Source organism: Pipra filicauda, unplaced genomic scaffold (assembly GCF_003945595.2).
Source record: "Pipra filicauda isolate LSUMZ 115617 unplaced genomic scaffold, ASM394559v2 scaffold575_size278286_pilon, whole genome shotgun sequence".
NCBI classification, from domain to species: domain Eukaryota; kingdom Metazoa; phylum Chordata; class Aves; order Passeriformes; family Pipridae; genus Pipra; species Pipra filicauda.
The window spans coordinates 241037-257338 of NW_024104726.1; the positions used below are offsets into that span (position 1 = coordinate 241037).

Below are 16302 nucleotides of genomic sequence, written 5' to 3' on the forward strand. Positions count from 1 at the left end.
AACCCCAATCCTATACAGATGGACAAAAGCAGTATTACTGCATCAGCTACACCAAATCAGATTTCCAAGCCTGCAGAGATGTGCAAGAGAAACCACTAAGAATAACTATTTGGCAGTCACCAGAAAAGTCCACCTTTTAGTACAAGAATGAAAAACTCCACCCATGCCATTAAAGAGACAGAAATTCATCTTCAGGAATACAACCATTTTGTACACAGCTCTGAGTTACTATTTCCATGAGTTACCAGTTACTATTATTATTGCAACACTGCAGACTACAATTTGAAAAAGCAACCTGTTTTCTGAATGTAAAGAATTAAGGTTATTAATTTTGACAAAACCGCTAAAAAACCTCAGCAGCTGCAAAGTTCTATTGTGAACACAATGTTTCCAGAAGGATGATTTGACAAGCATCTATTGACAGATTTCTACAACTGCTATGAAACAGGCTTTTAAAAATAATTTCATCCAAGTGCAAGGTGAAACAGTTTAACTGGTTAACAACAGGATTCTGGTCACAGATTTCACTTGCTCACCACAGACACTGAAATATGTTCCCCAGTCATCCTGAAACTGAGATATCAACCCTCTCCTTCAATAGAGAGATGTCAACCCTCTCCTTCAGGAGAGAGACAAATGTCCCACTGATTCCCCAAATAGAGAGTTCAAAGATTACCTATCACAACTTTATACCCACTCACTGTCTTCCAGTCTAGACCAGCTGAAATCCAGCCAGACAAAAATCATCTGTAGACATATAAACTGCATTTTGTTACAAGAAGAAAGACAAGCAGCAAGCTGTGCAGGAGGGATGATGCTAATATAGCTGCGCAAAGCCTGTTTCTAAATAGGCTAATAGTTTTGCTTCCTGCAGCTAAAGCACATTTCAAAACAGATCTCAAGTGGAGGAGGAATTTTTAAGGTAAGTCCAGACTGCCGTGCTTCCTTCCCTCCCCAAAGGATTTCATCATTTTGTTGTCATGATTCTTTTTCTTTTTTTTTTTTTTAAACCTTACATTACTGCATTCAGTAGAGGGGAACATTTCAGGAAGTAGTGGTATTCTGTGAATCAAGCACACCCCAAAACTCACCCTCTGTGGAACACAAAGAGTTGCTACCAACACTAAGAAAAACCACCACATTTTCAATTAGCACCAAAACTGGTGAATACATCACATTGTTCTGAACAGAAAAAAACTCACATGTACATAGAGATGCATTACTTAAGTTTAATTACATTGAGTGTGGTAGAAACAATTCTTCTGCCTGAGCTAACTTAAAAAAACATGTCTTCTTTCTTTCAGAAGAGAACCTGAACCATTTGGTTACTAATTTTTTTGAAACATGGATAACAGTGTCAGTTCCACTGCTGGTACCATGCTACTGTGCATAAATATACATTTCACTGATGGCATTTCAGAGGCAAGAGACCAACTCTAATTTTTCTGTATTAAAACTTCATACAATGTGAGACCATTCCACTTAGCAGGATATCTGTGTCTGGAGACTCTATGGGTCAGCGATGAAGCTAATGTCAGGGTCTGAATCAAAGGCACCAGGTATGAAGTTGGCATTCCAAGTGCTTGTATGGATGCCCTTCTCCTTCTAACAATAAAATCTTACAGAGCATTGAACAGCGTTTCTCACTAGCCCCAAAGGCACAAAATCTATGTGCCTTTGTAGGCTGGGGGAAATACAGGTTGCATCTCTGCCTCAGTAGGGAACTGACTGTAAATCTCCCACACTCCCTGTACTTTTGATACAAGCTTTCCGCCAATATTCTCTTCCTGCATATGGCCTCCTCCTCCTACATGCAATTGAGTATTTTATGTAGATTCTTTATGAAACAAACAGGTTTTTCCATTTAGACCAAAACTTATGAAACATTTCAGTATCTAACCACTTCTGATTTCTTCAGTTCAGCACCAAAACCCCAGGACCAGATACTCACGGAGCACCAGTGACAACAAATTGACATGCCATTATCAAGAATGCTGTCACTTGTTAGTTAGGTACTAACTTGATCTGACAGTCAGGACTTGAAAAGCAAACAATCTGCTACAGTGAGGATTCCCGGTCACAGCCACACGTTCAGCAAGCTAAGAAAGGGCATCACAGAATCACAGAATCGGTCAGGTTGGAAGGGACCGCACTGGGTCATCTGGTCCAACCTCCCTGCTCAAGCAGGGCCATCCCAGAGCACATGGCATAGGATTGTGTCCAGACAGTTCTTGAATATCCCCAGTGAGGAAGACTCCACAACCTCTCCGGTCAATCTGTTCCAGTGTGTGCAGAGTAAAGAAGTTCTTCCTCATAATCAGGTGGACTTGCCTGCACATCAGTTTCTGCCTTTTGCCTCTTGTCCTATTGCTTGGCACCACCAAGCAGAGCCTGGCTCCGTCTTTGTGGCATGCTCCCTTTAGATACCTACAGATATTGGTAAGATTCCCCTCTCAGTCATCTCTTTTGGAGGCTGAACAGGTCCAGCCTTTCCTGATAAGAAAGATGTTCCAGTCCCTTGATCAAAGCAAAGGTTAAGCAAAGGTCCTCCTAGCAAAGGTCATGCAGACTCTTGCACCAGCTTTTTCTTCTGGAAAGGATGCAAACAAAGACCACATCTGCAGATAAACTGAACAAGCATTTCAAGATAATGAACAAGTTAGGCCAGAACTTCACCCCTAGTCTTGATCTCTTCAATGGACCAAAAGGAAAGTATGGGAGTTTGGATCCAAGCTTTACAGTTGAGGTGTCAAACTCAGATTTGTGGCTCTGATTCAGGGAATATCTAGTGCAAATGAACTGGTTTGCAGATCTCTCAACCAAGCAGGGGGAGATGAAAGCAGCACTATTTCCTATCCATGCCTAGGAGAGGCTGGGGAAATCTGCTTTCAGCAGAAGAGAGAGCACTGCTCTGTGTCCTTGCTTCTCTTTATATTAAACTCCGTACAACTAAGAAAACGCAACAAGAAATGAAACAACTAAGAAGTATGTCTCACTACGTCTGTACCTCAGATGCATCATTACAGCTTTGTACATCTTCTAGTTGTATAGGCCAAGTTCTTCACTATCCAGCACTTTCCACACCAAATCAGGGACGGGCTAGACATGAGTTGGTGAAAGACCTAGTACAAGAGGCTGGCCAGGTGCAGAAGGCAAGAGGAAGAGTGGTAGTCTGGTCACGTTGGACCAATAGCAGGTTAATTCTCGATGGAAGCAATATGTAACTGGATACCTATAGATGTGAGAGGGTTTATTCTTCTGTCCTTGTTTTTCCTCAAAATTACATATTATTTCTAATTTATCCCAACATAAATCAATGTGCTCCCATACAATGCTTCTACTTGCCTTTTTATTCTCAGCGAAATTACAGTTTGGGGGATATGCAAGGAGAAAGACACAGATGCATTAAAGCCACAAAGCTCCATCTTCATAAATTATTCTCAAAATGAACTTTTTCTATTACTTAACAGCACCGAGCTGATAATCCCAAAGCTTGGAATAAACAGGATGTTCCTGCAGAATAAATTCAGGGAAAGGATAGTAAACAAAGGGGAAAATGTACCAGAATATGTACGACTAGAAAAAAATATTTGCTCCGAAGAAGAAGGTAAGAGAACGAGATCAAAAGAGAAGATTTTTTTCAGTATCAGTAAGATAAAAGTCATGGGTGGGAGCCTGGCCAGCTGGCTAGTAATGTCTGTAAGCAAGTATCCAATCTTAGCACCACACCACAATTTGTTCTTTTCTTGAGCTTTCAAAGATTCCTACATATTGCTACAAGTTGTTATTTTGACATTTTTAATTTCTGTTATGTTGATATATGCTTGGGAGAAGCATTACACTCCTTTTCCACACACACTCCTTACATTTCCCCACAGGTTTCACATTGCTGCTGCTACTTTTTTCCCCTCTCTTATGTTCTCCATTCCTACCAGCAGTGATTTATGCACATTCACCAAAATTCAGGAACATATAAGGGAATCTAGGTTCTGTCACTAAAAAATCTGTTCAAGCATGTCACATATTACACCATACCCACACAGAAGACTCATTACTCAGGCTGTCCAAAAACGTTCATCACCTGACTTAACCATACCTCCTGGATTCAGGCAGCTTTTTCTGCTCAAATAATTGCCTCCCAAATGAGAATGATGTGTTCTCAATCTTTTCTCTTGTTAGTCCCCTACTTGTACACAGATTTTCTTCCTCTCGTTTCCTCTTTCCTTCACATCTTTCTCCCTGAAGTCCTCCCTCCCACAGTCCCATTTCCCCGCTTCCCACACCATTTTTATTCCTCATTACTCTCTCAACAGTTCAGACTCCTAGCAATGCTGTCTCAGAAAGAAGCCCACAGCAGACAGAAAGTCTGCTGAATCTGTGCTTCCTGCCTCCCAGTGGCACAGCAGAAGTCCAGTTGGACCAGCAAGAGGCAGGACAAGGGGACAGGGACTCTTCTAATACAGGAGGCATCAGGCAGGGATGACCAGATTCAAGATCTTCCCAAGTTTTCTTTCTCTAAAAGGAGGCCAGGCAGAACTTGGAGGAAATAACTCCAAGGCCAAGACACACACACACACGCAATACATGAAACAGATGTGTTTGCAAAGCTAAGGCAAGGTGAAGCAATACAGCAGCAATGCAGCTGTGGTTGCAAAACGAGGGCAAGGGGAAGGGACACAGGAGCCTGCAAAAATAACCAAAAATTGAGAATAAAATAACAGCAGCCCAAAAAGCATCCTCATCTGCTTCTCTACATTCTTATGAAACCCCTTAGTTTAACTACAGGAGCTTGATTAAGGCTAAGGATACATTTCAGCATAGCTCCAAACAAGCCTGCCACTTAGATGATCAGCAAATCAATTTTCTAAAGGATCTGCTAATGGTGTTTATATAACACTAAGGGAAGAAAAACTCTGAAGTACATTCAATCAAATTGATTTCAGTAGAGCCTTCATTATGTTTGCTTATACATGCCCATTCTGTGAATGTATAAAGCAGTTTCCACTTAGATGGTGATACAATGTGAACTATTTAGCCCAAGCTCATAATGCTATAAAATAATAAGGCAACAGAAGATTGACTAAACAATTAAATGCTTGAAATCATGACTCACACACAGCATGAAGATGGTTGGCATTTAAATACATTAAAAAATCAAATGTCATTCTATTAAAAAAATGGTGCTCATATCAACAATGCCTGGCGCTTGCACGCTGCCTGTTATGAGATAATTGCAAGGACTATAAGTTATTAATTCTCATCATATTACTGTAGGTCTCCTAAATATTTTAAGCTTCAATTCCTCCAGCAAGGTAGTTAGACTTCCAGATGTATCTAAAAAAACCCCAACCTATCTTTGACAGCTAAAATACAACATGACCTGCAAAAGCATAAAAATACAAAAGGACCCAAAACCAATCCATAGATTTTTCATGACCTGCTGCATTGGTGAGAGTTGCCAGCAGTGTACTATGGGACAATTCAATGACGGCATTATTTCTTCATCTCCCTTATGTTCTACTTCATATGTTCACATTATCAAATCTGGAGCTGCAAGTTCAGCACTCCTGCAGTATCTTGCTGAGAAAACCTACTTCCATTGTAAATGTTTTGTGATTTTAATGTAACTTTTCACAATGACATTCCTAAAATAAATCCCTGCTTTATAGTATTACCTTTTCCATGGGAAGTGGAAAAAAATGTTTTGTCCTGCTTTCACAAAGTGCATTGATGTTCCTCTAAATTTAGACCTGCTCTCTGCCAGTTTAAAGCCATGGCCCCTTGTCCTATCACAATATGCCCTTGCAATAGTCCCTCTCCATCTTTCTTGTACACCGCCTTCAGGTACTGGAAGGTGCTATAAGGTCTCACTGGAGCCTTCTCTTCTCCAGGCAGAACAATTCCAATTCTCTCAGCCTGTCTTCATAGAAGGGGTGCTCCTGCCCTCTGAGCATCTTTATGGAACTCCTCTGGACCCACTCCAAGAGGTCCATGTTCTTCTTATGTCAGGGATACCAAGGCTGGCTTCAGCACTCCAGGTGGGGTCTCACCAGAGCAGAGTAGAGGGGGGAGAAGCACCTGCCTTGACCTGCTGGTCACAGTTCTTTTGATGCAGCCCAGGGTACATTTGGGTTTCTGGGTGGCAAGTGCACATTGCTGGGTTATGCTGAGCTTCTTGTCAACCAACACCCCCAAGTCCTTCCCCTCAGACTTGCTCTCAATCCATTCTCTGCCCAGCCTGTATCTGTGCTTGGGATTACCCCAACCCAGGTGCAGGACCTCGCACTTGGCCTTGTTGAACTTCATGAGGTTCACAGAGGCCCACGTCTCAAGCTGTCAAGATCCCTCTGGATGGCATCCCTTCTCTCTGGCATGTCCACCACACCACACAGCTTGGTGTCATTAAACCTGCTGAGGATGCACTCAATCCCACTGTCCCTGTCACCGACAGAGATGTTAAACAGCGTCAGTCCCAATACCAACCCCTGAGGAACACCACTTGTCACTGGTCTCCACCTGGACATCAAGCTGTTGACCACAACTCTTGGAGTGCAACCATCCAGCCAAGTCCTTACCCACCGAATGGTCCATCCATCAAATCCATGCCTCTCCAGTTCTGAGACAAGGATGTGCTGTGGGACAGTGTCAAATGCTTTGCACAAGTCCAAGTAGATGATATCTGTTGCTGTTCCCTCATCCACGAATTCTGTAACCCCCATCATAGGAGGTCACCAAATCTCTCAGGCATGATTTGGTTTTAGTAAAGCTATGTTGCCTGTCACCAATCACTTCTTTATTTTCCATGTGCCTGAGTGTAGCTTAAGGAGGATTTCCTCCGTGATCTTGCATTCAGTTTCCTGGGGTGTGTTCCACAGAAGTCAGTACAAGGCTTTTCTCAGGCGAATGCACCAAGAGGACAAGATGTAAAAGTCAGAAATAGTACCACAGGAATTCCATTTGTGTATAAGAAAACAATGTTCACAGTGAAAGGAGTAAAGTACTGGAACAAGTTCCCAGACAGGTAGTTGACTCAGAGGATCACAGAATGGGTCAGGCTGGAAGGGACCACAGTGGGTCATCTGGTCCAACCTCCCTGCTGAAGCAGGACCATCCTAGAGCACATGGCACAGGATTGTGTCCAGACAGTTCTGGAATATCCCCAGTGAGGGAGACTCCACAACTTCTCTAGGCAACCTGTCACCTGCACAATAAAGAAGTTCTTCCTTGTATTCAGGTGGAACTTCCTATGCATCAGATTCTGCCTTTTGCCTCTCGTTTGGCAGCACTGAGCAAAGCCTGGATCCATCCTCTTGACACCCTCCCTGTAGATACTTATAGACATTGATGAGGTCCACTCTCAGTCATGCCTTTTCAAGGCTGAACAGGCCCAGCTCCCTCAGCCTTTCCCCATAACGGAGTTGCTCCAGTCCCTTAATCATCTTTGTTGCCTTGCACTGGACCTGCTCCAGGAGTTCCATGTCTCTCTTGTACTGAGGAGCCCAGAACTGAACACAGAACTCCAGATGTGCCTCACCAGGGCTGAGTAGAGGGGCAGGATCCCCTCCCTCAGCCTGCTGGCAATGCCCTTCCAAATGCAGCCTAGGATATCATTGGCCTTCTTGTCCACAAGGGCACACTGCTGGCTCATGGACAGCTTGTCCACCAGAAACCCCAGGTCCTTCTCCATGGAGCTGCTTTCCAGCAGGTCGGCCTCCAGCTTGTGCTGGAGCCTGGGGTTATTCCTCCCCAGGTGCAGAATTCTGCACTTGCCTTTGTTGAATGTCAAACAGTTCCTCTCTGCCCATCTCTCCAACCTGTCGAGGTCCTTCCAAAGGGCTGCGCAGCCCTCGGGGGTATCGGCCACTCCTCCCAGCTTGGTGTTGTCAGCGAACTTGCTGAGAAGGCCCCTGACTTGTCCTTTCATCCAAGTCATCCATGAATAAGCTAAAGAATACTGGGCCCAGCATTGAACCTTGGGGGATACCACTAGTGACAGGCCTCCAACTAAACCTTCTGCTTCTGATTACAACTCTCTGGGATCTGCTGTTCATTCAGTTCCAAATCCACCTCACTGTTCACTTATCCAGTCCACTCTCCCTGAGCTTGCCTCTGAGGATATTGTGACAGACAGTGTTGAAAGCCTTGCTGAAATCGAGGTAGACCATATCCACTGCTCTCCCCTCGTCCATCCAGGTAGTGTTTCATCCCTCCACCCATGGAGAGTTCATAAGTGATCTGGACAAGACCCTGAGCAACCTGGTCTAACTTTGAAATTCAGTCTGCTTTGAAGAAGAGATTTCAGAGATGATTTCTCAGATCCCTTCCAATCAAAATTATTCTATGAACATTTCATTATTTGTTTTAACAGGAACTGGATATTTTTGATGTTGTAATTATTATCAAGGAACACAAAACTCATTCTGTTAATAACATTGCATCTTGATCTCTGCACAGCATCACGGTCACAAATTGAATTTTTTAAATGGGAACTTCCAACTGTGAAACACTGGAAGTTGACCCAGTAAATCAAACAGTATTTGACATTTTTCTGCCTTTACCTCATCAGCTGACTCTGCCCTGTGACTTTAAGTGACTCTTTTCAGAGTGGAAATAATAATAATTCTTAGCTGTTTTACGTGGGAGAGATACTTTGTTTCCACAGAAAGTGGGAGTGTTTTCCAAACTACCACTTTCAGAAGAGTAAGTCTCTCAGTATCCTCAGCTTACAACTTAAATGAGACCCAGTTCCACTGCCTGGTAGAGTCACCTTCAGCTGTCAGCACCAACAGTGGTTATAAATGACCGGCATGTCACAGGCACTGAGGATGAGGAACAGGTCAAAGAGATGTCTGTTATCTGTATGGAAAACATTCTTACTATCTGCTGAGCTTCTTACTCTTTCTGAAAAATATTTTGCTAAAAGGGTATTTATGTTGGAGTGGGGGAAATCCACTAAGCCAGAGGGCTGAGGATTGAATTCAATGTTGAATTCAATGTTTTAAGTGTGATTTAATGTAGTACATGGTGGCTGAACAAACAAATATGTGTAATGAGCTATAAATTCATGCCTCAGACTCAATCTAAGAGTCGTACTCATGGTCTAATAAAATATGACAGCTATATTGCCTTGCTTATTAACAAGCATAGCAGTTTTTAAAAAGCACTAGAAATACATTATTTACCAATTTGGATATAAAATCCCTTTAGTAAGTAGATTTTCCAACTAATCCTAAGATGAAAAAAAACCCCAGATGTATGACAACCAAATAACATTTAAATAGCTCTCTGCACATATTGTGGGAGGCACAAGACTCCACAGAATAATTTATTTTACACAGATAATGGAGTCATTGTGACTTGTGAAGCATCTGGAATTACAGCCAGTGGCAAACACACATAATTTAAAACCTTTCTCCAAATAAATCTCATCGTGACAGTTCAAGCATATACAGAGATTCAACTTAATCTTTCCACAGCATTTAAGTCTGTGTTAGAGCCCAAAGACTTCTATCATCTTTCTAATTATTATTTAAGCATGACAAGGTAACTAGACTGAAATATACTTCTTTTCTATCTATGTAAGATACAGTTTGCTCCACAGTCTCTGCTGCCTGGCCTAATATCTGTCTGTCAGCATTAATGAGACAAACTTCTGAAAGAAAAGTTGTAAGGGAACTGTCAAGCTATGTTATAGCCAGACCAATCTGGTTGTGCTCTGTTTTTAAAAAGAGTGGAAATATCAGACTCATTTCTTAAACTGTCATGACTGTAAAACCTTCAGGGACAATGTGCTTAGTTGCTTAGAGAAGAAAAGACATCTTCAAGAAACATGTATAACATACACTAAAAGCATTTGTGATCCCATTCATCAAAGCTTCACCTAATTTTATTTTTAAGCTCATAATTATCCAACATTCTCAGATAACTGCATTAATGACTCATTAAAGAACAGTACTGAACTTCAATATCTGAAAGAAAATTCAAGCTTGACCACAAGTCTGTAAGGAAATTACTTCCTTTTCATGAAACGCTTTAAAGCATTGCAAAGAAGTTAAATTGAGACTGGGAGCCTTTTGTGGAGAGAAGCACAGGTTCAAGTGAGCTCATAGATCTCTTTGCTGGTTTCAGGTAAGGCAGGGATCTATCCTCCAAATCTAAGTTACAGAAACAGTAAGAAACAGAGAACATTGATAGACCAGCACACAGTTTGTGACCAAAGCATTTTGCTCAACTGAATTTGTTATCAATCCAAGACTTAAAGGATCCTCTTGTGTACTTTTTATGCAACTTCAAAATTAGGCTAGGAATTTCATGAGGATGCCTAAGTAAATCAGATACCAAATATTCACCAAATTCCACATGTAACTTGGAGAGCTTCAGAATTTTTTACCTAAGCTGTTGAATCTTAAGTACTAATAAAATACAGTCCACATCACCAGGACAGTACAGTGAAAAATAACAGAAGTGGCAACATGTTATATGTAAATAGCACCTTCTGTCAAAAGGCAAAGACATTTTAGGAATAGATGTTAAATAAAGTGACAGTTTAGTTCCATTACTCACACTTAGTAAATGAGAAAAAAAGGCATGGATAATTCAAGCTGTCTGAGAAGCGTAATACAGAAAGCCATTATCAGAAACAACACTGAATATAGATTCCAAGGGCTTCTTTCCCTGGTGTTTGCAAAAAAAAAAAAGGATGCTTTGACTTAAAACTACAAGTCAATTTTAGCCTATATATTACTCTGTTCAGTCACTGCCTCCCACTGCTTTTAAGTATACCTGTGAACTGGTACCTGTTAAGTGAAGCCAAAGTCACATTAAGGTAGTTTATCAGGATTAATACTATCCTCACACTTCAAAAGAGAAATAAGGGGGGGGCGGGGCATAAAACAAAAAAGCTCCATGCTCTGCTGCTTTATTCTTCTTACACTTGGCTCAAGTAACTGCCATCAACTTCAGCGCACACAACTCTGGTTGTGCCAAAGAGCTTTTCCTGGATTCATCTGAGTTCACAATCATATCAAAATACTCCAAAAAGCATTCAATATGGTACAGCTTCTCAGGCTGGCACCATCAGTTTTTTCACTGGCATGATACTCCTACTTTCTGGCAACCCTTAAGGAGCATTGGTTATGAAGCAGTCACACACATGCAAAGATATGCTTGTATGACTTGAAAAAGAGATAGCCCACCACAGAAATTCTTCTTTTTTAAAACAGTAATGTTCTTGGGATTTATGACTTGTTTTACTGTGGTATTATAAAATCGAACACTTTGAAAAGCTCTTTTCTTAAGGCTGTCCTTTAAGTAACACATTTCAAAGCAAGTATTTTCATCTTAAAATATCACAAAAAATGTAAGGACTCAGATGACCCCAAACCAATATGTTTTAAGCAAATAATAGTGCTGTGGGACTTCACACAAGCTTACCATGTTTTAAGTGAGGAAAAATAAGCCACAATTTGGTCAGCTTTAGTTAACTTCACTTCAGACACAACTTAGTGGAGCTACACTAGAAACGATTGCGGTATGTCAAGTGTTGTTGGGACTTCAAACAGACTTGACATAGCTCAGTTAGATGTTAAGAGGATAAATCTTAGTTCAAGACAGTTTAGGAATGGAATAAAAGTGATTAGTAAAAAGCTTTATATAAGCAAGAACAAGAGCTGGGGACAGCAAAACTAAGTGTCTGTGATGGTTGGTAAGAAGACCATACACTGTTCCTGAGTTTACAACAAGATCAGATGAGGATATCAAATCATGTAGTCAATAAACCAAATTCTGTTAGTTGTATCATTAAACACACCAAAACATGCTCAGCTGCATTAGTCCATTTGAGAGGACACCTTGGCCAAACCACATTTCAATGACACTGCAGCTAGTAAAACAAAGCACTACTGTAACTGTGTTTCTACAGCAAGAGCCATGTATTTATCCTCAAATCAAGAAACCAAGCAGAAAGGTCACCATCCTCTACTAAATTCTCCAGTACTTTTCCACAAAAGTGTTATGAAAACATCCCCTTCTACATGATGTTTCTAACACTATGACATTACAGCTTGAGGTACTGTGGTCATTGAACAACCTCCATGCTTAAGCAACTCCTGAATCACAGGGAATCATGCTGGTACTTTGTACTACATGGAGATATAGTCTTCATCTCTTTTCTTTCATTTGATATGTATGAGTAAAGTTTCAGCAAGAATACATTAATATAATTCTTATGTGCAGAGTTTAAACAAATGTTTCTGATAGTATCTAACTTGGTTTGGGGGTTTTTTGTTTTTTGTTTTTGTTTTGTTTGTTTTTTTTTTTATTATGACAGACACCACTGGCTATCTATACAAGAAGATCACTCAGAGGCAGGAAAAAAATTATTACGTGTTCCAGATGTCTAAAGGATTTTGTGTATTTTATTTACAATTCCTTTAAAACGTTCTGACCAGCTTCATTTTGTCTGTTCCCAAAGAGCAGGGAGCACAGGAATGTACAGAGTCTTTAACTTCTTAGAAGAAAGGTATCAGAAAAGCACAGTGTCCAAAAAAAGAAATCCTCATTTTACTCTCTTGTTTTGGTTTTATAGTTACTATTGAACCTATTAGATCAATAGTAATGAAAATTATAATTCATCTGGCTTGCCAGCAGAAAGAAAATGAAATTTTATTTGATCCACTGTTAATTCATTCCAGATAACTGCCCAAACCTCAGTCAGCTTCAGGTTAGAACAATATCAAGTCCAAATGCTACAGGTTTTTTTCTTATAGTTTAAAATAATTTACAAAATATAAGTTCTTACTCAGTCTTAGAACCTCAGAAATCTTTGAAAGTGATGGGATGCTCAGACTAATCAGCAGCCTATTCTTTACAACCAAAAAACCAAAAAGCATTTTAACAGGAAAATTTAATTACTGAAATCCTCCACTGCCCTTAGGAGAACCTATTTACAATAAATTTACTGTCCCTTACAAGTATATTACAGTGAAAAAAAAATAATCAAGCCACAAGGAAGGAGTAGGAGTTTTGTTTCTTGGGAACATTTTTACAATTGAGATATTTAAGGTAAAAGAAACTCCTATGACTCAATACATAATGTACACAAGAAACCACATGATAACAATTCTTATAGAAAGGATAATAAAATTCCTTGTGTTTTGTATATGTGGATAACACATATGCCTAAAAGTTTATTCTGGCAGGGTGTTGAATCTATTACTCTATGACCTTCCTTCTCAAACCGTGTATTTTAATAGAATTATTATCTATTTATAAGAAAAGATGGTACCAATTCTTGCACTATGACAATAGAACAGCATTTACAGCCATTTTCAATTTCAATTCCTCAACAATTTCTCAACAGATGTAAGAAACACGCTGCATAAACTTAAGCATATTGACAAAAGGTTTTATTTCTTGGTTGCCTTACGGAGCTCCAGTACTAAGAGACTGCTCTTCATGAGTTTATAGACTGCAAGTTGAAAAATTGTTTCACTAGGAGTAAATTTGCAGTAATTACACTCACTTATGGAAGAATAATTTGCCAGATTTTCTTGAAGTACTGTATATCTTCAGACAACAACAACTTCAGTCCAGGAAAAAGAGAACACAATATTTGGCTTCAAATATATAAAACAATTATTAAAATTGTTACAATAATGAAAACATTTTAATTTTAGCTAGAGATTCAGAGCAGAATACCCTATTAACCCTAAAACCTTTGAAGAAGCTGTAGAATTCTCACTTTTGGGGATCTAAGGATTTGTGGAAGAGGAGGAAAGAAAACATGAGTAATCATCCAAATCTTACCACTCCTTTGTTTCAGAGTAATGCAGTAGCTGACTGCTAGAAATTCTTTTCAGCCTTACAGTCCTTGACATCCCTACAGTACTTGGCATTACCACCACACTTTCGTGGTTTCATTAATAAGAAAAAAAAGTTGTAACTGCCGCATTAAGAGTACAAAATAATTAAATGTCAAGGCATGCTCACAACAGAAGAATCTGTTTCATAGTGCTAATACAACTAAGCTAGCAGTTTTACTCTCATTTCAATTAAAATATATTCTGCATCTCCCTTGCTTGTTAGTAAAGGAGGATTTTTTTATCTTACTCCATCAGGTAGTTGCAGATGTATTCCTGAGACTTGCTCTATTTTTCAGCTTATCCTGTTCCATCCTGAATGTCTATGACATGGAGTTATTTGTGTAGCACGCATGCAGTGTAAATAATTCCAACATACGTAGCAGTTTAAGAGAATTTCAAAATTATGCTTAATAATAATTTCACTACTGAGGAAATAAACACCAAGTTACATGCTTATGCCTACCACAGCCACCCAGTGTACAGCAAGGAGTCAGCACCAACACTTTTCAGTGAAATTAATGAAGGTGGACTTCAATATCCAGCTCACGCATTAGAAGGATGAGAGAGTTTTACATTCAACCCCGACCTTTCAAGAAGTTATTCATATAGTAATTACTAAAAGAAAAGTAACCTTACTGCTGCATCAGGTATGGGGCGGTTTCTCCCTCAATACGCTCTATTCGCAGGCAAGGAAAACAGATGTTCTTACCTGGAAGACCTCACGTCTGAGCACAGCCGGTGCTGGAGCCACGAGCATCCCTAAACTCAGCCCTCAGCGCAGGGCTGGGGCAGCGCTCAGCCTTCGAGCGCTTCCCGGGAGCGGGGACCAAGCTGTCACAGACGCGCGGCCACCGGTCTTTATGCTTATAAAAATGTACTAACAATGTACACCGGCACCCACGCACAGGTGTCACGGCGCGGTCTGTCCGTCCTGGCACCGGGGCCACAGGCGGGGGAAGCGCGGGACGCGCCCGCTCCCACCGCGGGACGCATCTCCCCGGGTCCCCGGGCGAGGGGCTGCTCGCCCCGGCCCCAGCCCCAGCCCCAGCCCCAGCCCCAGCCCCAGCCTGTCCCGCCGCCCCGCTGCCCTCGTGGCACGACCCTCCACACCCAGGGCTGGAGCCCGCTTTAACCGGAGGGAGGGGGAATGCGGGGCTGGGGTACTCACATGCCAGATGGCGAAGAAGATGAGGGCGGCGCAGAGCACCAGCGACAGCATGTAGCAGAAGGCGGCGAACGTGAAGGCCATGGCGGGGAGAGCCCTCCGCGCCCCCCTTCACCTCCACTTCACCGGGAGAGCGGCGACCCCCCGAGATGCGGGCGCGGCGCAGTGCCCGGGCAGCACCGCACACGCCGCGGGGCCGGGCGGCCGCCGCGCCCCCGCAGCCGCTGCCGCTCCGCCGAGCCCGCCCAGACCCCCGCAACGCCCCGCGGCCGGGACGCCCCGCCCGGCCCCTCCGCCGCGCTCCCGCCCCGCCGAGGAGCCGCGGTGGGCGGCCCCGAGGGGCGGGTTCCCTCCGTGGAGGTGCGGCGGGGGGTCGGGGCTCGGCAGTGCGGGGCTGGCGAGGGGCTTCTGCTGCCGCTCGGGCAGCGGCTGCTGCCAGCGCCGCGTGTTTCTGACTGAAATCCTGTCACGACGGCGTGAGAGGAAGGAGCGTAGGCTGGGATCAGTTCAGGCCAAATCCTGAGGAGATAATTGTATGCCTAAACTTGAAGTGCTTTGGTGGACGGGGTTTAATTACTGTTTTTCCTTTCAGGGTCAGGTAAATCCGATGAAAAGCGCCCCAGGTCGGGGAGAGGCCAGCCCTGGAGCGTCCATCCTCTGATGGAGAGGGGACAGGGACCCAGCCCAAGATCTCATGAACCGCTGCAGAGTAGCTCAGCAAAGTGAAATCAGTCCACCCTTTCCCACTAGGTGAAAAAGACATTTACTGTTGGAGTAAATAAAGACAAGCCTTTCTTAAATGCCATCAACTGGGAGAGTGCTCTTGCTGGCTTTCAGGTATATGCAGTACCCAAATTGCTGAAGCACACATTTAAAACAAGGAGTGAAGGATAAGTTCCTGCCTTTGCACCTTGTCTTTAACAGCATCCACAGTGTCTCCAGACACATATTAGCCATTTATGCAAGAGATCTGTTTTAGATTTACTATCAAAAGTTTTTCCACTTCTTTGGAGCGCATCAGCTGACGCAATACAGGAGGTTTGCAAGCGAAAACTTTTCAGGAGAAAATGCCACAGAACCATCAGAAGTCCCATTTAAAAATATTTTGAAAACCAGAGATGAAAGCTATATATTTGAAACTTTCTTACAAAACTGAAAAAGAGTTTCAGCTCACAGCATTTGTTCTATCCTTGTATGGATTGAAGGCGGTTCAGTAACAAAACTATGTAGAAATTTGCCAGTGGTTACCTGTTAAAGTCAGACTTCATGGTACAT

General features: G+C 42.1%; 1 protein-coding gene across 2 annotated transcripts in view; it reads right to left on the reverse strand.

Annotated features, from left to right (window-relative positions):
* Nucleotides 1–15236, reverse strand: part of LOC114000212 (protein cornichon homolog 3) — a 45899-nt gene extending 30663 nt beyond the window's left edge. The window contains exon 1 of one of the 2 annotated variants that reach the window (XM_027744367.2): nt 15031–15236. In XM_027744367.2, coding sequence (XP_027600168.1) covers nt 15031–15111 — 81 coding nt within the window. In that variant the 5' untranslated portion in view covers nt 15112–15236. Of the gene's footprint in view, nt 1–14571; nt 14646–15030 lie in introns of those variants that run through there. The other variant, XM_039387548.1, reaches the window with a different exon arrangement.
* Nucleotides 15237–16302: the final 1066 nt, after the last annotated feature.